Consider the following 18,738-nt stretch of genomic DNA (forward strand, 5'->3'; position numbering starts at 1 on the left):
CAGAACTTTTTAAGCATTGTGAAGTTAATGTTTTATTTAGTATGCATTTGATATTTAAGCACTAAGGCCCAAGGTGGTGTGGTATATGGTCAATATACCACAGATATGGGCTGTTCTTATTCACAACGTAACGTGGAGTGCCTGGACACATCCCCTAGCCGTGGTACATTGGCCATATACCACAAACCCCCGATGTGCCTTATTGCTATAATAAACTGGTTACCAACGTAATTAGAATATTAAAAAGTATTTTTTTGTCATACCCGTGGTATATGGTCTGATATACCCCCGCTTTCAACCAATCAGCATTCAGGGCTCGAACCACCCAGTTTATAATTAGTATTTCAGTATTTATTAGGATCCCCGTTAGCTGCTGACAAGGCAGGAACTACTCTTCATATAAACGTATATATGTGGAGTATACCCTCTACAGTTGTTCCAGATCATAAACATTTTACATTGAGTTTGATTCTGTTCAGAGCAAAATCAACTGCATTCTCTTTAGGGAGGCCATTGAGAAAGACAGGATAGAGAAAGAGAGGATCGAAGCTGCCAAACTGGAGGAGGAAGAGATGGCCAAATCTGCCGTGGTCCTCCAGAGTAATTACAGAGGCTACAAGGAGAGAAAGAAACTCAGGGAGCGCCACAAGACACTGTCCGGAGACGAGTTGAGACTAAGGTCACCCTCACCTGTAGAGGTGGAGCCTGCTATTATGGAGGAGGATGAAGAGGAGGAGCAGGAGTTTGCAGTGGAAAAGGAAGAGGAGAATGGGTTGACCGAAGTTGCGGAGGAGGAAGAGGATGAAGACACGGCCAAGGCGGAAGAGGATGATGACGATGAGCACACGGAAGTGGGTGAAGAGCTGGTGGACGAGGAAGACACAGAAATTGACGAGCAACAGAATGCAGAGCGAGCAGAAGGGGAGGAGGTTAACCCGGAACAGGAAGCTAAGGCAGCTACAGTTCTCCAGAGCAACTTCAGGGGCCACAAAGAGAGGAAGAAACTGGTTGAAGAAGGCAAGATCCCAGCAAGGAAACAGAGAGTGATGAGCCCAACTGAAGACGAGACCGCAAAGGTAGAAGGTATGTCAAAACCAGAAGGAAGGTCAAAGGTTCCAGAGACAGCAGCCGTGTCTGCAGGTGTGGAAGAGAAGGAGGAAGTAGATGAGGCCAAGGCAGCTACGGTCATCCAAAGTAACTTCCGTGGCCACAAGGAGCGCAAACGCCTGCAGGAGGAAGGAAAAATCCCCAAGAAAAAGAAGGCCAAAGAGGCCAAAGAACAACCCAAACAAGAACTTGTCCAGCCACAGGAGCCAACGCTAGAACCCCAACCAGAGCCGTCCACCACAAGCCAGTCGGAGCCAGACGAGGAAAAAGCTGCCACCGTTCTGCAGAGCAATTTCAGAGGACACCGGGATAGAAAGAAATTCAAGGAGGAGAGGGAACGGGTCAAAAGGAGCAAGGAGGAACCCATGGTTGAGGAACAGGAGGAAGGGTTGAAGGTTGAGGACAGGGTTGTGGACCTCACCGATGTAGAGCTGGGTCGCATAGAGGAGACAGAGTCTCAGGGAGGGGATAGGTATGACGAGGAGCAGGCAGCGGTGAAGATCCAGAGCCAGTTCAGGGGCTACAAGGACAGGAAGAACCTGAAGGCCACCAAGGCCACAGCCCAGAGAGATACGGAGGAACTGGAGGTCTTTTCTAAAGAGGTAATCTAGTACTAACCCACTATAACCCACTTGATACGTCTGCCAACAGCTTTTCTTGGGGTAGTGAACCCCCAACTTTTTGATTATATGTATCAATTGTCCATTGTCTATACAACAGGTCACTAAGTCTTCCCAGAACTACATGAGCCTCCAGCAGAAGCTGAACGAGATCATCCTGGCCCACCAGATAAACCCAACCAATAACGGCATGTTTGTCAAAGGGCAGGCAGTCAATGGCTTTGCTGCTAACCATCAGCAATCAGGTAAATGTCTGACTTGTGTGAAAACCACAAGACATTGTACATAGCAAAGACACAACAAATGTACTGTTGAGTACAGACATGGATGAAATTCGATAAATTTGAGAATAAGTAAATCTAAATATTGTAGCCTGGTTCTATACAAAAACAAACTGGAGGTACTAATGGTGATCCCGAGTCACTCTGGCAGTATTGAGTATAATTTCCTGTCTGAAGAAGCAATCAAATCCTTCTCTTCTGGTCTATCCATCTTTCCAGTGGGCTCCTGGCTCGTCTGCTTGGTCAAACAGCTCCAAGACTATCTCTCACAGACAGAGAGCTGAATAGAGCTCACTAACACTCATTGAAATAAGACAGAGTGCACTTGCAAATAGCCTTTACCTCCATAACCATCTCCTTCATCGTTTGTAAAGAGAACTTATGACCAGTGTTTCTTTGAGTGTCCGTTTGGCCCTAAAGACTACACAATATGTGGTATGTGTTCTCAAACACATTTCAAGTATTTACATTTTTCGAAGCAGCTTTCTCAATGTGTACACAGATATTATCCCGTTTTTTATGTCTTGTGTCATTTCCCCCTTTTTGTGAACTCATTCTCCTATTTCAGGAGCTATTTTCAGCCTATGCTCAGTCATCCCTGCCTCAGGTGCGAAACAAGATGGGGAAAAGAAGGCACAGCTTTTGTTATGTCTCCGCTTCGCACTAGCCGATGATTTTATCAGCGGACAAGCTCCGTTTTCTCTCTCATTAAGGCGAGATTGTATCAAAAAAAAACCTGGGGATGTCAAGTGCCAAAACCGGAAAGCGGTTCTCGACGCGATGCGTCATCAGAAAATGAATTTGATTCCCACCGGTGATATGTGCAATTGCTTTGAAAGGATGAGCAAGGGAGCTGGCAGAGTGAAAGTTCAGCATCTCAGTGCTTGGTGTGTCAAATCCATCTGGCAGCTGAAATGTTATTATCATCATAAGTTTACCAGGTGTCAGGAAGAAATATAATTATTGTGTCATCCATGATTAGTTTTATTGGTGTCATGGGTGACTTTCTCATATTGGATTGTGAGAGGCAAGCCTAGAATTTGGGGACTATGTGTGGCTGCTTGCAGTGCTGTGTCTAGGTATAACTGGCCGCTCAACACAATTGGTAACCTGGTATCAAATCTGCATTTTCTGAATGTGAGATATACACTATATTAGTACAATAACAACTCACCACAACAATAAAAATCCAAACTGCAATCTCTTGAGATGCCTGCTACGTGCCCTTTACAAGGTGTTCTTAACAGCAACACATTGCCTGAGGAGCAGAATTAATTTCCAGAGACATTATATCCTCCAAAATGTCTTCATCGATTTGATCCAATAATAAGTTGTCCTCATACCTCGCTACATTTCAATTAAAATCCTAATTTTTAAATGCAGAAAGAAAGTTGGGGACATTTCTTAGAATGCCAATCATATTTCACTTCATGGAAAAGGTCATTAAATGCTAATCACGTTTCATAAGGCACCACTGTGGCAATTACAACAACCATTAATATGGGAATTTCAAATGAGCTTTCCTCCTTTGAGCAATACAGAATCACTGACGACCTTTAAATAGACAGGTTCAATAATATGAAAAACTATGGCAAACAATGCATGAAATACAGCCTTTACCTTACATACTGTATCCATACACATGTTATTCAATACATTACTGAGAGCTATAGGTCACCATAATATGGAACACAGTGGAGGCTGCTGAAGGGAGCACAGCTCATAATCATTTATGGAACAGAGGGTATGGAATGGCACCTGGAAACTATGTGTTCACCCCCGAAAGCATCTCCAGTGATCGTACGCCCAGTCATAAAGCCTCTTCAGTAAGTCTTTAGAAAAACAGGGTCTAACATAACGGCCTAAGTCAAGTTTCCAAACAGCTCTGTAGGCCAAATATCAGCCTCAAGTAGGCTACATAGCAACCAAAGCCTAAGCCCATAAGGTTATTTTAACTGAATAATGTAGGATTATGATGTTTGGGGACATTTAAGCTTGTAAAATGCCAGAAATTCTCAAAACTTAAAGTCCTACTCCAATCTCCTTTTCAGCTCATTTATCACCTGATTTACTTAACAAAAGATCCATCTCAATAGGTAGTCCAGATATCTCATGACATGAAACAAGTGGGCGGGTGGACCTTTCCTCTTTTGTTCTCCATCGTTCCTCTATTGTTCATCAATAGTGAGGTTGGTGATGACATCACAAATTACCATCAAACTAACTCCTTGAATGCCCTCTCCTTGAAGTTTGCAGTTGTGTAAAAAAAAAAAGACCCTTTAATGTGTGTACTTTACCATATTTAGACTTAGGATAACGCTTTTCAACAGTAAAAGTTACAAAATCTTTAAGTCTTTGGTAGAATAGAATCTCCTGAAGCCACCATTATTAAAACGCCCTCCCATTTCAAAATTATTTCCAGGTCATATTCTCTTCAGGTATTGTAGCAATGTTTGTCCTCTCGGAAGCTATGTTTAAAGGCAGTGGTTAAAATATTAGAGAAACCGTGCAGAATAGTGCAGAATAGTGTGAAGTGGAGTAGAGTTAACCAGCAGGGGAGTCATGGTGTGTTCTCGCTGCCCTCGGGGGGTCAATCGCCTCCTCATGCTAGTCTTTTGGAAGCCATTTTCTCAAGCATAACATGAAAAAAATGTTTTCACTCAGTTCCTGTGTAAAAAAAAAAAACACAACGACACAAAATGTCTCTGTTTATTACATAGCACTCTTTTAAAAATGATGAACCAGGGATTTGTCAAGTCACAACTGATAAATACTGTAGATAAAAATGAAAAACCTGGATAACAATACACCTATGTCTACTTCCTCTAGCTACTTGGAAATCAAAGCATTACTGCTGATCTGGGTCTTTTTGTTGTTGTGATGTTTCAGTCGATCTGAAAGTGTGTCGGACGCCTCGCAGAACCCAGCAGCCAAAGACGCTCAACACCCCTGAGGACTCTACGTACTACAACCTCATCCATGTGAGTCTGACTCCATCCGTACAGTAGTGAGCCATTCTCTGTCACCTTTACAGCACTGTAATAATTGCATTTGTATCTATTTTATTATTGATGTGGCCATTTTTCTCCAACAGTGTATAAGACACAAGATCAAAGGGAATGTAACGATCTGTGTTTAAGTTGTTAGAAGTTTTCCAACGTTAAAGTTTTCCATGAATGTAGTTTTGCCAAGGTCTGTCCATGACAGCTTCAAGTGCTCCGATGGAAAGCAGGAAAGCATTTTACAAACCCGTACAAGTCTCTCAACTGGTATCGATTCAACTTGAATCCTTTTGGGTGTGCTATTAAGTCTTGATGCACTCCAGCATGTGTTTATATTGTTGAAATATTTCTGTCTAATAATTTCAGTATGCACTAGAAAGGCACAAAGTAGGTGCTGGAGAGTCCCTGCAGGTTTTGTTCCAACCTCATCCCTTCAGCTTCAGCTGATCTCCAGCTAGCTTATTTGTTAGTCAACCAACAGATCGATTGATTACGGGACTGATCACCTGCCAACTTTCGACTTTGAGAACCAACCACTGTAGGCTTTAAGTTATAGGTTGTTACATAGTCTTGAAGGCTATGTAGGAGGCTATACACCTCGTAAGTAGGCTATAAAGCTAAACATATTCGCAGATTTGAATCCTAGTTTATTTCCATGTAACACTACTTCCTGTGTCTTTCCCATTCAGAGGTCTGTCCAGGATGACAAACGCAGGCCACGGAAACAAGGGTAAGTCAACGACCCATCATTCACCCTGTTTTAACGAGCCACTTGTAGCTACTGGCAGGCCTTTAAGAGGTTAGATCTGAAACTTGGCACTCTGCTTGTGAGTAATGAATATGGGACAGTGCCAACTGTAAGGCCAGGGTGTGGGTCCAAACTTAACGGCCTGTAGCCTTACACATTTACAATGGACTTAATTGGCCTTATCCTTCATCCTCCTTATACAATGGTTTTACTTAATGAAATCTAACTATATGACAAATGCCATGTGGACAAAGTCCAATATAATGCACTCATAGTGTGTTTGTTGAGTATTTTATGAAAGATGCAGTGATCAATTAGTTAGGATCTACAATAAACCTAATATGTTGCAATACATGATAGACAGACCATTTGAGCCTCCTTTGCTTCGTGCCTGTTTTTTGTTTGATGTGAATCTGTGTTGTGTCCCAGTGTGTCTGTGTGTGTGGGCCACGAGGTGAGTGTAGCTCCCAGAAAGGTGATGATAGACGTTCCCCTAGGCTGGCAGACAGACAGATAGGTCTGGATGAACAAGGAAGGGGTATGGTACTTTATCAAAAGAATCTGGAGAGACACACACACACACACACACACACACACACACACACACACACACACACACACACACACACACACACACACACACTGGGCTGTGAGACGACGAGACTGTACACATCAAGGGTAATAATTTGTTAGCAGATAAATAAAGCCAGCTATGGACAGGAGCAGTTTACATGCATCATTAAGAAGGAGAAGGTCAGGAGGAAAGATAGCATCTCCAACTGTCGCTGACAGCTGAGAGAGAGGGGGGAGAGGGAGAGGGACATGGGTGGGGAGAGGGAGTGAAATAGGAGGGGAGAGAGTGATAGAGAGAGGTGGATTGTGTCCGTGAGGAAAAGCAGTGGTGAAACAGCACAGTGAAAAAATGAAGGAAGACAGAGAGATACAGTGCCTTCAGAAAGTATTCATACCCCTTGACTTAATCCACATTTTGTTGTTACAGCCTGAATTCAAAATTGAATAAATAAAAATGTTTCTGATCCATCTACACACAATACCCCATAATGACAAAGTGACAATATGTTTTTAGAAATTTTAGCTAATGTATTGAAAATGTAATACAGAAATATCTGATTTACATAAGTATTCACACCCTGAGTCAATACTTTGTAGAAGCCCATTTGGCATTGATTACAGCTGTGTCTTTCTGGGTAAGTCTCTAAGAACTTTCCACACCTGGATTCCACAACATTTACCCATTATTCTTTTCAAAATTCTTCCAAGCTCCATCAAATTGGTTGTTGATCATTGCTAGTCAACCATTTTCAGGTCTTGCCATAGATTTTCAAGTATTTTCAGTGCATTCGGAAATGATTTAGACCCCTTGACTCGTTCCACCTTTTGTTACGTTACAGCCTTATTCTAAAATGTATTACATTTTTAAAAATCCTTGTCAATTTACACACAATATCCCATAATGACAAAGCAAAAACAGTTTTTTTAGAATGATTGCAAATGTATAATAAAAAAATACCTTATTTACATAAGTGTTCAGACCCTTTGCTATGAGACTCAGGTGCATCGTGTTTCCATTGATCATCCTTTCGATATTTCTACAACTTGACTGGAGTCCACCTGTGGTAAATTCAATTGATTGAACATGATTTGGAAAGTCACACACCTGTCTATAATAAGGTCCCACAGTTGACAGTGCAGGTCAGAGAAAAAACCAAGCCATAAGATCGAAAGAATTGTCCATAGAGCTCCGAGACAAGATTGTGTCGAGGCACAGATGTGGGGAAGGGTGCCAAAAACATTCTGTAGCATTGAAGGTCCCCAAGAACACAGTGGTCTCCACCATTATTAAATGGAAGAAGTTTGGAACCACCAAGACTCTTCCTAGAGCTGGCCGCCAGTCCAAACTGAGCAATCGGGGGAGAAGGGCCTTGGTCAGGGAGGTGACCAAGAACCCGATGATCACTCTGAAAGACCTCCAGAGTTCCTCTGTGGAGATGGGAGAACCTTCCAGAAGGACAACCATCTCTGCAACACTCCACCAATCAGACCTTTATGGAAGAGTGGCCAGACGGAAGCCACTCCTCAGTAAAAGGCACATGACAGCCCACTTGGAGTTTGCCAAAAGGCACCTAAAGGACTGACCATGAGAAACAAGATTCTATGGTCTGATGAAATCAAGATTTAATCAATTTTAGAATAAGGCTGTAATATAACAAAATGTGGGAAAAGTTGAGGGATCTGAATACTTTCCGAATGAGTCAAAACTGTAACACAGCCACTCAGGAATGTTTACTGTCTTCTTGGAAAGCAACTCTAGTGTAGATTTGACCTTGTGTTTTAGATTATTGTCCTGCTGAAAGGTGAATTCATCATTCTATCTGTTGGAAAGCAGACTGAACCAGGTTTTGCCTGTTCAGTATTACTTTATGGAATATTTTTATTCTGTACAGGTTTCCTTCTTTTCACTCTGTCAATTAGATTCGTATTGTGGAGTAACTGCAATGTTGTTGATCCATCCGTAGTCTTCTCCTATCACAGCCATTCAACTCAGTAACTGTTTTAAAATAACCAATAATCAGCGGTTTCCTTCCTCTGTGGAGTACAGAGATGAGGTAGTCATTCAAAAATCATGTTAAACACTATTAATGCTGTCACGATTGTCATAAGGAGTGGACCAAAACACAGCGGGAAAATGTATACTCATCTTCTTTTTATTTTGAAGAAGGAAAAACAAAATAAACACGTATACAAAAACAAACGACTCCAAACAGTCCCGTCAGGTGCAACAAACACTAAACCAGGAAATAACTACCCACAAACCCCCCATAGAACAAACACCCCTATAAATAGGACCTTCAATCAGAGGCAACGAGAAGCAGCTGCCTCCAATTGAAGGTCAACCCAATAAACACCACCTAGAAATAGACCAACTAGAAATAACATAGAAATACACTAACAAAGAACATAACCCAAACAACCCCGAACCACACTAAACAAACACCCCCTGCCACGCCCTGACCAAACTACAATAACAAACAGCCCCTTTACTGGTCAGGACGTGACAAATGCACACAGAGTCCCTGCAACTTATTATGTGACTTGTTTAGCAATTTTTTTCTCCTGAACTTATTTAGGCTTGCCACATCAAAGGGATTCAATATTTATTGACTCAAGACATTTCAGAATTTTTTTTTGTTGGCAAGAAAATTGAAAAACATAATTCCATTGACATTATGTGGTATAGTGTGCAGGCCAGTGACAAAAAAAGATTACAATTGAATCCACTTTTAATTCAGGCTGTAACACAACAAAATTTTGGGAAAAATCAAAGGGAGTGAATACTAGAAAAGCAGAGAAGAAAGAAGAGAGGTTCACAGAGAAGGGGAAGGAACCAATGAACAGAATAATGTCTGAGAGAGAGAGAGAGAGAAAGAGACACCAAGCCTGGTGTAGAACGATTGGGCTGGTAATGATGGAGGGATATGGAAAGAGTGAGAGAGATAAGCCCTATACCACTGCAAAGTAAACCCCATTCAGGTTCAATAAACCCCATTTGGCTCCTGAGACGCAGGTCCTATTCAATTAATACTGGTAATCAAGTCTCCAGAGAATGACACAATGACACATAAGCATTCGGATTCAACAATAAAACTATTTTACTGTTTTAATGAAAATGCAAACCCAACTAAAACTCAACTTTCAGTGCTGGAGGAACACCTTTTTAGTTTTAACCCGGAAACCCGTTCTGCGGTTTTGATTGAACAGCACCCATTGTGTGACCGGTCTAACTGAACGATATAATAGTGGCAGAATCCTGTTAGTTAGAGAGTCCGTAGGCATTGAGGCATGCTCGTCTGCCTACCTCTGCCTGTGACATAGATTACTGTTTCTATTACATAACTCAACCAATAAGCCGGAAAGAAGAGGGGGGATATGAAAACCCACAGAGGGGAAATTTCCATTTGAGTCTGTCAATAGAAGAGGAGGGGAGGCAGTGATTAATCAGGAACTAGGAAGGCCCTTCCTCATCGGCTGTAGAACTAAAGGTCCTGGGTTCACATTATGCACAGCTCCAGCTAGCTCATCACAAGGCTGGTGTAATGAGGAAGTGGAGTAATGGAGTTCATATTGATGCTCATCCTGCTATGAAATAATAAACTCTGTTAAGGCTACTGTAGCCAACGGGTGAATAGCGTGGCTCGCTGGAGAAACTTCCTCAATACCAATCAATGGCCGAGCAAATGTATTGTTCATATTTCCTCGCCATGATACAATACAGCAATACAACAGCTTCTATCCCCAAGCCATTAGACTGCTGAACAATTCATAAAAATCGCCACCGGACAATTTACTATGACTCCCCCCCCCCCCCCCCCAAACATATATTCCACACTGGGAAACACACCAGCTCACAGAAATACTGACCACTTCACAACAAACAAACACGCACAAAACCATGTGGGAACCAGAGGGTTAAATAGGGAGTAAATTATAACGTAATGGAAACCAGGTGTGTACAATCAAGACAAAACAACATAGAAAAAGAAACGTAGATCGGTGGCGGCTAGAAAGCCGGTGACGTCGACCGCCGAACGTCGCCATCGAACAAGGAGAGGCACCAACTTCGCCGGAAGTCGTGACACCTGTACCCCTGTACACTGACTCGGTACCGGTGCCCCCTGTATATCAATCAATCAATCAAATGTATTTATAAAGCCTTTCTTACATCAGCGGATGCTGTACAGAAACCCAGTCTAAATCCCCAAACAGCAAGCAATGTAAGGTGTAGAAGCACGTTATTGTTATTGTTTTTCTTATTGTGTTACTTTTTATTATTACTTTTTATTTTAGCCTACTTGGTAAATAATGGATTATTCTTAAACTGCACTGTTGGTTAAGGGCTTGTAAGTAAGCATTTCACAGTAAAGTCTATACTTGCTGTATTTGGTGCATGTGGCAAATAAAGTTTGATTTGATTTGATCGGTTTGCCATATTCGGAAAGCCAAATTATCATTCCAAACTGAAGTTTGGAAAAATGTATGGCATATGAAATGTCCACTTTGACTTATTGTCATATAGTAAGTGACTGACCATAACTGCCTTCTCCTGTCTGTGGTCCAGTCCTGGGAAGCTGCTGGACGTAGATGACCAGTACTACCAGGGCCTCCCCACCAGTAAGTCCACCGGCGCCATAGCCGGAGACCGACGCACCTCTCTCACCAGACGAGCATCTCTCGAGAGGAGGCAGTCTATCGAACAGAGGCGCTCTATAGAGAGGAGACAGTCTTCTGCGAGGAGACAGTCTTCTGACAGGAGGCAGTCTACAGCTGCAGACAGAAGTCCACAGACAAGAAGACAGTCTGCAGCCGCTGACAGGAGGCAGTCTACCGACCAAAGACAGACTGCAGCTGCAGACAGAAGTCCACAGACCAAAAGACAAACTCCAGACAGGAGACAATCTAGAGAGAGGGCAGTCTCCGAGCCAGCAGATAAAAGGTGTGTAATCCATTCACTACAGACAAATGCATATACTCACATATCTGTTGTGAATACGCGTGGGAATACGTGTGAATACACAGACACAAGACACTGATACATACTGTATGTCCATAGCATGAAAGTATGTAATGAAGCAGAGAGACTGTAGAGAGAAAACAAACAAATCCTAAATATTCCACCATGAGCCTTGATCTTTTCTCATCTATTACCATCTATCATTCCATCTTCATCCCTCTACTCATCTCTCACTGTACTGCATCTCTCTTTCCCTCTTTCACTGTTTGGTCCTCTGTTCATTTCCTGCCTGGCCCTCTCTCACTTTATCTCCTGTGCTGCTGTGTTGACAGGCACTCCGTTACCAGACTGCCCACTGCAGAGGGCCAGGACGACAACCCTTATGACTACAGAAAACTCCTGAGAAAGACCTCCCAGAGAAGAAGGCTCATCAAACAGTACAGAGACTGAGCAGTGCCCTTCTCAATGGCATACTCCATTTAAAGCAAATTGGCATAATACCTCCCTGTATGTGACACTGCCAGAAGCATGCCATAACATCTGTCATAATGCGACATGATAGTTCAGCAATGACTTCTGTTAACATCTGACAAACCCTATTTGAATGTCTAATGAGTTGCGTTCTATGATAGTTTATAACAGCTGACCCAACACTAACATTGGTTTTCATAAAATGTCATGACAGCTGGTATGTTTTGCTTATGGCATTGTTATGAAGGTGTTGCGTCAAGCCACTTCCCTGTAGTTACCAGGTTGAGTTTGGAGCCTGTACATAGCAGATGGCGTCACGAATGGGTTAACTTTGTCTGTCTGTAAATACTTTTGTCAGCTGACTCAGGCTCTTCTAAGAAGCAGATTTGTTGTGTCTACTTTAAACAATGCTGGTAAGCTTCATTCGCTTCTTAGTGTGGGCTGATAATGTGTTCTTTATCCTTCAAAATGTATATGAAAGGAATTGAATGTCAAAAGAGATAGAAAATAGAAATGGAGTGGTATATGGTGCAAGCCATGAAGGCTCTAACTCTAGGATCTTTTTCAGTGTATTATGATCGATTTAAAATAGGGTTATTACTATTGATGTCAATTAATATAAAGTTGGAACCAAAATGTGGTCCTATGTAATTTATGGTGATGCGCAGTGGGTGATCAAACAAGGGTTCATGGTCATCATTGGCTGTAGGCAGCTTACTTTCCTGAAATTCACTGCATTGGCACTACCACTGTTTTTAGTGTATGGTTTGTGATGTACAGTATGTTGATATGAATGCTTCTTTGCTGCTTGAATTGTCAATATTATCAACTCAAACATCATTTTATTACTGTTGTGAAGTGTAAATATACAAAAGCAATACATGTACATGCAAAAGGTCAACGCTAATTTGAATACATAAATTGACTACTAGACCATAGTGTATGTCGTAACATCAGACCAAATGTAATGTCATATTGGTTTTTAACGCAATAACGGCACGATTTAAGGTTGCAGTGATCTGTCTTTCAATTGCAATGTGTGTTATTACAGTTGATTACCAACCACGGTTAGTACTTTATTTTGTTTAACTTTAATTAAGTGGCTGTCTATATATTTGGGTCTTTTAAAATACATTATTTATAATTTATCAAATAGTGTGTGCATATGTCATTGCTCTCCTTGGTGTGACATACAGAAACCTATGAAGAGCAGATAGGCTGCTGTACTTCCTGATAAAAAATCAGTCACTTTCTGCATTTCCTGTCCATATTTTTTGGTCTTTAAGAATAACTGTCCGTCCGTCTGCCAAGCCTCATCCTTCGGCTTACCTTGCATGTGGCTCTGACCGTTTATTAATTAAGAGAGCCTTTGGGGATGTTGACAGCTTGCCCTGACATGGACATTTTGGGGGAAAGTAGTGAAAAGTAGTGCACCTTACCTAAGATCTGGTGTTTGGAGGGGGTTTGAATGTAAACCCAATGTAAGTGTTCTGATACACAGAAAGGGTTTTAAAACAGACTAGAAGTACTCTGAAACACCCAAAGTGGTTCTTTAATCTGAATATTGGTGTCTTTAAGAAGGTGTTGTGAAAACAGTTTTGGGGGTTTTAGTGCATGTAAAAGGCAGTGTTTAAAAAAAATACAATCAAAATAGTTAAGAAATGCAAATGATTTATAGCCTAAATATTGATTGATGAGGACCTGTGGAGAATATTTTTTGTGGAATCTACCTTTTTTCAATGCTTTATTTAGACTGGAAACAGGAGGAGACAGAGAAGGAGTGAAAGTGGGACAGGCAGAAGTAAGAATTGAACCACTGAATTCTGGGGCAGTAAGATGGTACAGTGGTGGAAAAAAGTATTTGATCCCCTGCTGATTTTGTACGTTTTCCCACTGATAAAGAAATGATCAGTCTATAATTTTAATGGTAGGTTTATTTGAACAGTGAGAGACAGAATAACAACAAAAAAATCCAGAAAAACGCATGTAAAAAATGTTAGAAATTGATTTGCATTTTAATGAGGGAAATATGTATTTGACCCCCTCTCAATCAGAACGATTTCTGGCTCCCAGGTGTCTTTTACACAGGTAATGAGCTGAGATTAGGAGCACACTCTTAAAGGGAGTGCTTCTAACCGCAGCTTGTTACCTGTAAAAAAGACACATTTCCACAGAAGCAATCAATCAATCAGATTCCAAACTCTCCACCATGGCCAAGACCAAAGAGCTCTCCAAGGATGTCAGGGACAAGATTGTAGACCTACACAAGGCTGGAATGGGCTACAAGACCATCGCCAAGCAGCTTGGTGAGAAGGTGACAACATTTGGTGCGATTATTCGCAAATGGAAGAAACACAAAAGAACTGTCAATATCCCTCGGCCTGGGGCTCCATGCAAGATCTCACCTCGTGGGGTTACAATGATCATGAGAACAGTGAGGAATCAGCCCAGAACTACACGGGAGGATCTTGTCAATGATCTCAAGGCAGCTGGGACCATTGTCACCAAGAAAACAATTGGTAACACACTACGCTGTGAAGGACTGAAATCCTGCAGCGCCCGCAAGGTCCCCCTGCTCAAGAATACATATACATGCCCGTCTGAAGTTTGCCAATGAACATCTGAATGATTCAGAGGACAACTGGTGAAAGTGTTGTGGTCAGATGAGACCAAAATGGAGCTCTTTGGCATCAACTCAACTCGCCGTGTTTGGAGGAGGAGGAATGCTGCCTATGACCCCAAGAACACCATCTCCACCGTCAAACATGGAGGTGGAAACATTATGCTTTGGGGGTGTTTTTCTGCTAAGGGGACAGGACAACTTCACCGCATCATTTTACGGGGCCATGTACTGTCAAATCTTGGGTGAGAACCTCCTTCCCTCAGCCAGGGCATTGAAAATGGGTCGTGGATGGGTATTCCAGCATGACAATGACCCAAAACACACTGCCAAGGCAACAAAGGAGTAGCTCAAGAAGAAGCACATTAAGGTCCTGGAGTGGCCTAGCCAGTCTCCACACCTTAATCCCATAGAAAATCTGTGGAGGGAGCTGAAGGTTCGAGTTGCCAAACGTCAGCCTCGAAACCTTAATGACTTGGAGAAGATCTGCAAAGAGGAGTGGGACAAAATCCCTCCTGAGATGTGTGCAAACCTGGTGGCCAACTACAAGAAACGTCTGACCTCTGTGATTGCCAACAAGGGTTTTGCCACCAAGTACTAAGTCATGTTTTGCAGAGGGGTCAAATACTTATTTCCCTCATTAAAATGGAAATCATTTCTAACATTTTTGACATGCGTTTTTCTGGATTTTTTTGTTGTTATTCTGTCTCTCACTGTTCAAATAAACCTACCATTAAAATTATAGACTGATCATTTCTTTGTAAGTGGGCAAACATACAAAATCAGCAGGGGATCAAATATTTTTTTCCCCCACTGTACATTTAATTTGAATTCTATTCAAATTTTACAAACTCAACTACACAGCCACAAAAAGATTCTAGGGTGAATTGAAATGTATTTAAAAAAAACTAAAACATACAGTATACTTACTAAAAATGATTGCAAGTCATTTCAATGATTTGTTCATTTAATTTTACCCAACAATTTAAGAATAAATCCAACTTAACATGTGGCTTAAAATTGAAGATATTTTATGAGGATAACCAAAGCCTGAAAAATGTGAGATATTTTATGAGGATAACCAAAGCCTGAAAAATTTGAGATATTGAACTAATTGGTTTTAATCCTATCGTGCCACATGGCCCTGTTTTTAGAGGATTATGGGTGATTCAAAAATGTTTAGACTTTATTCTTATTTTACACAATGGTGTATGAATGTTTGAAGAAAGAAAAGTATTTTTACAGTATAGTTTAGTATTAAGCAGCTTGATGCACCATAAGGTGTAATAGATCATGATGAACGGATATCAAAACCGTCATTTTAGATGTTCAATGATGAGAAAACCCATTCTCACATTTCTAACTTTTGATGGAAGAGGAAAGAAACCACAGTGTGATGCATGTTGCAAAACCTGTAGTTACTGTTGCCAAAATGGGTTAAACAGGCAAATGAACAGACACATAAATGAATGTTCAACAATAAAATACTCTGCACTAGACAGGATTTGAAATACCATAATAGTGTTTAGAAGCTATAGAGAGAGGAAACGGCACCAAAAGAGAACTTATCTAATTCTGCACTAAACAGAATTTGAAATACCAAAATAGTTTTTTCAACTTTTTTTGGTAGGGCTCCCAGTCCTTGTGCAACACTTTATTAAGTGGTGTTACAACACACCACGCAGTGGTGATTTTAGCATGTAAATCTTGGTGGGGAAAACTCAACAAAAGAAATTGAGGATGCATGACAGGGAAGCCACAACACAACACGATACTAAACAATACATTAATTGCACTATAACGGTGACAAACTGTGCCCACAAATTGTTAGGGTCTACATAAAGCTGTACCAACAGCAGAGTTTTCTTTTCAGAACCATGGAGGGAATCCTTATCACTGCTACACCTGGCTATCAGAGAAGACTTGTCTGGCACCGAAACAGTTCATTCAGCCTTATTTACTGCCTTTTTTTTAAAAGTAGTTGATATGGCTGACTTGCTTAAACAAATGTGGTTTCTACTGACAATTGAGATGTACAAACTATGGCATAAGGGAACGATGAGCGGAAAAGAGGCAATCAGTAATTTCGATTAAGACAATGAGCGAGCTAATACGGTCGTAGACAATATAACTATTTGTTCAGCACTTTTGAAATGTACAGTGACAGAATTCAGAACATGGGCTGTTCTTACAGTATTCTCCCTGTACACCAAGTCAGAACCGTAGGATAAATAGAGGGGGGCATATAAGCAGACAATGAAAGCTCTTACAATACTCGATGATGACATTTCTCTAAAACAGGCTCTAGGCTACATGTGCACCACCAAGTCAGAACAGTAGGCTAAATTATGAGGGGGAAAGGGACCCAATTACTAGGGTGAGACACATGGGCTACTAACAGCTTACTATATAACATACACTTAGTATTACTTTCTTAGCTACAGTATTGTCATGGGCGTCGTAAGGATTGGACCAAGGTGCAGCGGAAACGTGTATACTCATCTTTATTTATTGAAAAGAAGGAAAAACAAAAGAAACACGTATACAAAACAATGAACGACACTAAACAGTCCTGTCAGGTGCACAGACACAAAACAGGAGACAACTACCCACAAATCCCATAGAAAAAAACACCCCTCTTAAATAAGACCTTCAATTAGAAGCAACGAGGAGCAGCTGCTTCCAATTGAAGGTCAACCCCATTAACTAAACATAGAAATAGAAAGACTAGAACTAACATAGAAATAAACTAACAAGAACATAGACCAACAAACCCCGAAACACTCTAAACAAACACCCCTCTTACATAGGAACATAGCCCAACAATCCCCGAACCACATAAAACAAACACCCCCTGCCACGTCCTGACCAAACTACAATAACAAATAACCCCTTTACTGGTCAGGACGTGACAAGTATACATATCTCCCTGGCAGATTACATAATTTATGCAGCAGCATACAAGACATTTTTGGACTCATCTTGTTGTGCTGTGCTCACTTGAACAGGAAGATGGTGCAGTGGTCCTTCTTGTGGGCAAATTTTGTTGTCAATTTTTTTTTTATCAAAGTCTGGCATTCTCTGGATTTTTGTGCTTTTAAGGCAACTGGGAACTGTGAAAAATATAAGGTCGAATCATGACGTCAGTGATCTTCAGGTTGGAGCTCTTGATAGTGGCATGTGTTCCCGACTTGGAATCCCGAGTTGGATGACCGTTCAAAAAGTATTTTCCCAATCTGAGCTTGTTTTTTTGAAGTTCCCAGATGTCTTGAACTCACTGAAATCTCAGATTTCCCAGTTCAGAGTTTGTTTTGAACGCGGCAGAAGTCATGCTGCATTGACAGCATGGCCAATGTATTCAACCTTTTCTGGCCCATGATGTTACATGTGAATGTTTATCCTTTTAAGTTTGGAAAAGAGACCCTTAAACCCAGACTTGGACTACACACCGTCTCCACCGAATAGCAGGCTAGTGATTGCTTTGCAATGCTTGCAGTTAGCCACTGATTCCTTCCAAGCCATTCATTGTTGAATTTGCGATTTCCAACTTGTTGTGTATTGTTTATGTCCAATGGCCGATGAGCACGATATGTTTTATCTATAATTTCTCGTCATATGACAAGGACTGAAAAGGATTTGCCAGTAGATTGTCGACTTGATTCATGATGATGACTGCTTGTCTAGCTGGCTAGCTAAGATTTTGAAAGTATGATGTTGACATGATCAGTCCAATCAAAGCTTCGGTACATATAACGTGAACCGATGTAATTTTATCTGTGGCCAATGACCTTGAGCCTTCTTGGATGGGTACTTCTACTGTAAATCTATGGCAGCACCTACGGGGCTTGAACTTTCTAGCTCTCCCTGTAGATTTTGCAGAGACGTAGTGTCCCCATGAGTGACAGAACACTGAACTAATCATGGTGCAACTAGAGACTATTACCAACCCCTATGTTCTGTATGTTCCGCTGGCTGCCCCACCACCACAGAAAGCACTGAGCTAGGCTGAAACACCTGCATTTTGGAGTTGCCTTACTCAAGAAAACAAAAAAAGAGACCATGTTTGTATGCGGCTTTATTAATTCAATTATTGTTCTTTTTTTTACATTGTTTGGAAAATGATATGTTATGCGTATTAATGCCAAAATAACATGCAAAACAGGCAAAAAAATAAAAATGCTAAACAGGTGTGACTCAAAACTCTGCCCCACCTGTCCTGAATGGGGTCGCCACTGACACCATGTATTGCTTCAAAACTTCTCAGGATGATGTGTTTCAAAACTCCAGAAACTTTAAAGTTTTACCTCCTTCCTGTTGGTGGCAGCTCAGTTGCCACTCGTTTTGGTGTTACGAAGCACT

General features: G+C 41.3%; 1 protein-coding gene across 2 annotated transcripts in view; it reads left to right on the forward strand.

The window, feature by feature from the left end:
• Window positions 1-13,010, forward strand: part of myo3a (myosin IIIA) — a 76,535-nt gene extending 63,525 nt beyond the window's left edge. For both annotated transcript variants that reach the window (XM_045710934.2, XM_082970717.1), the window contains 6 exons: window positions 506-1,709; window positions 1,828-1,972; window positions 4,898-4,989; window positions 5,700-5,740; window positions 10,896-11,270; window positions 11,621-13,010. In XM_045710934.2, coding sequence (XP_045566890.1) covers window positions 506-1,709; window positions 1,828-1,972; window positions 4,898-4,989; window positions 5,700-5,740; window positions 10,896-11,270; window positions 11,621-11,738 — 1,975 coding nt within the window. In that variant the 3' untranslated portion in view covers window positions 11,739-13,010. The remainder of the gene's footprint in view (window positions 1-505; window positions 1,710-1,827; window positions 1,973-4,897; window positions 4,990-5,699; window positions 5,741-10,895; window positions 11,271-11,620) is intronic.
• Window positions 13,011-18,738: the final 5,728 nt, after the last annotated feature.

Source organism: Salmo salar, chromosome 29, assembly GCF_965601325.2.
Source record: "Salmo salar chromosome 29, fSalSal1, whole genome shotgun sequence".
NCBI lineage: Eukaryota > Metazoa > Chordata > Actinopteri > Salmoniformes > Salmonidae > Salmo > Salmo salar.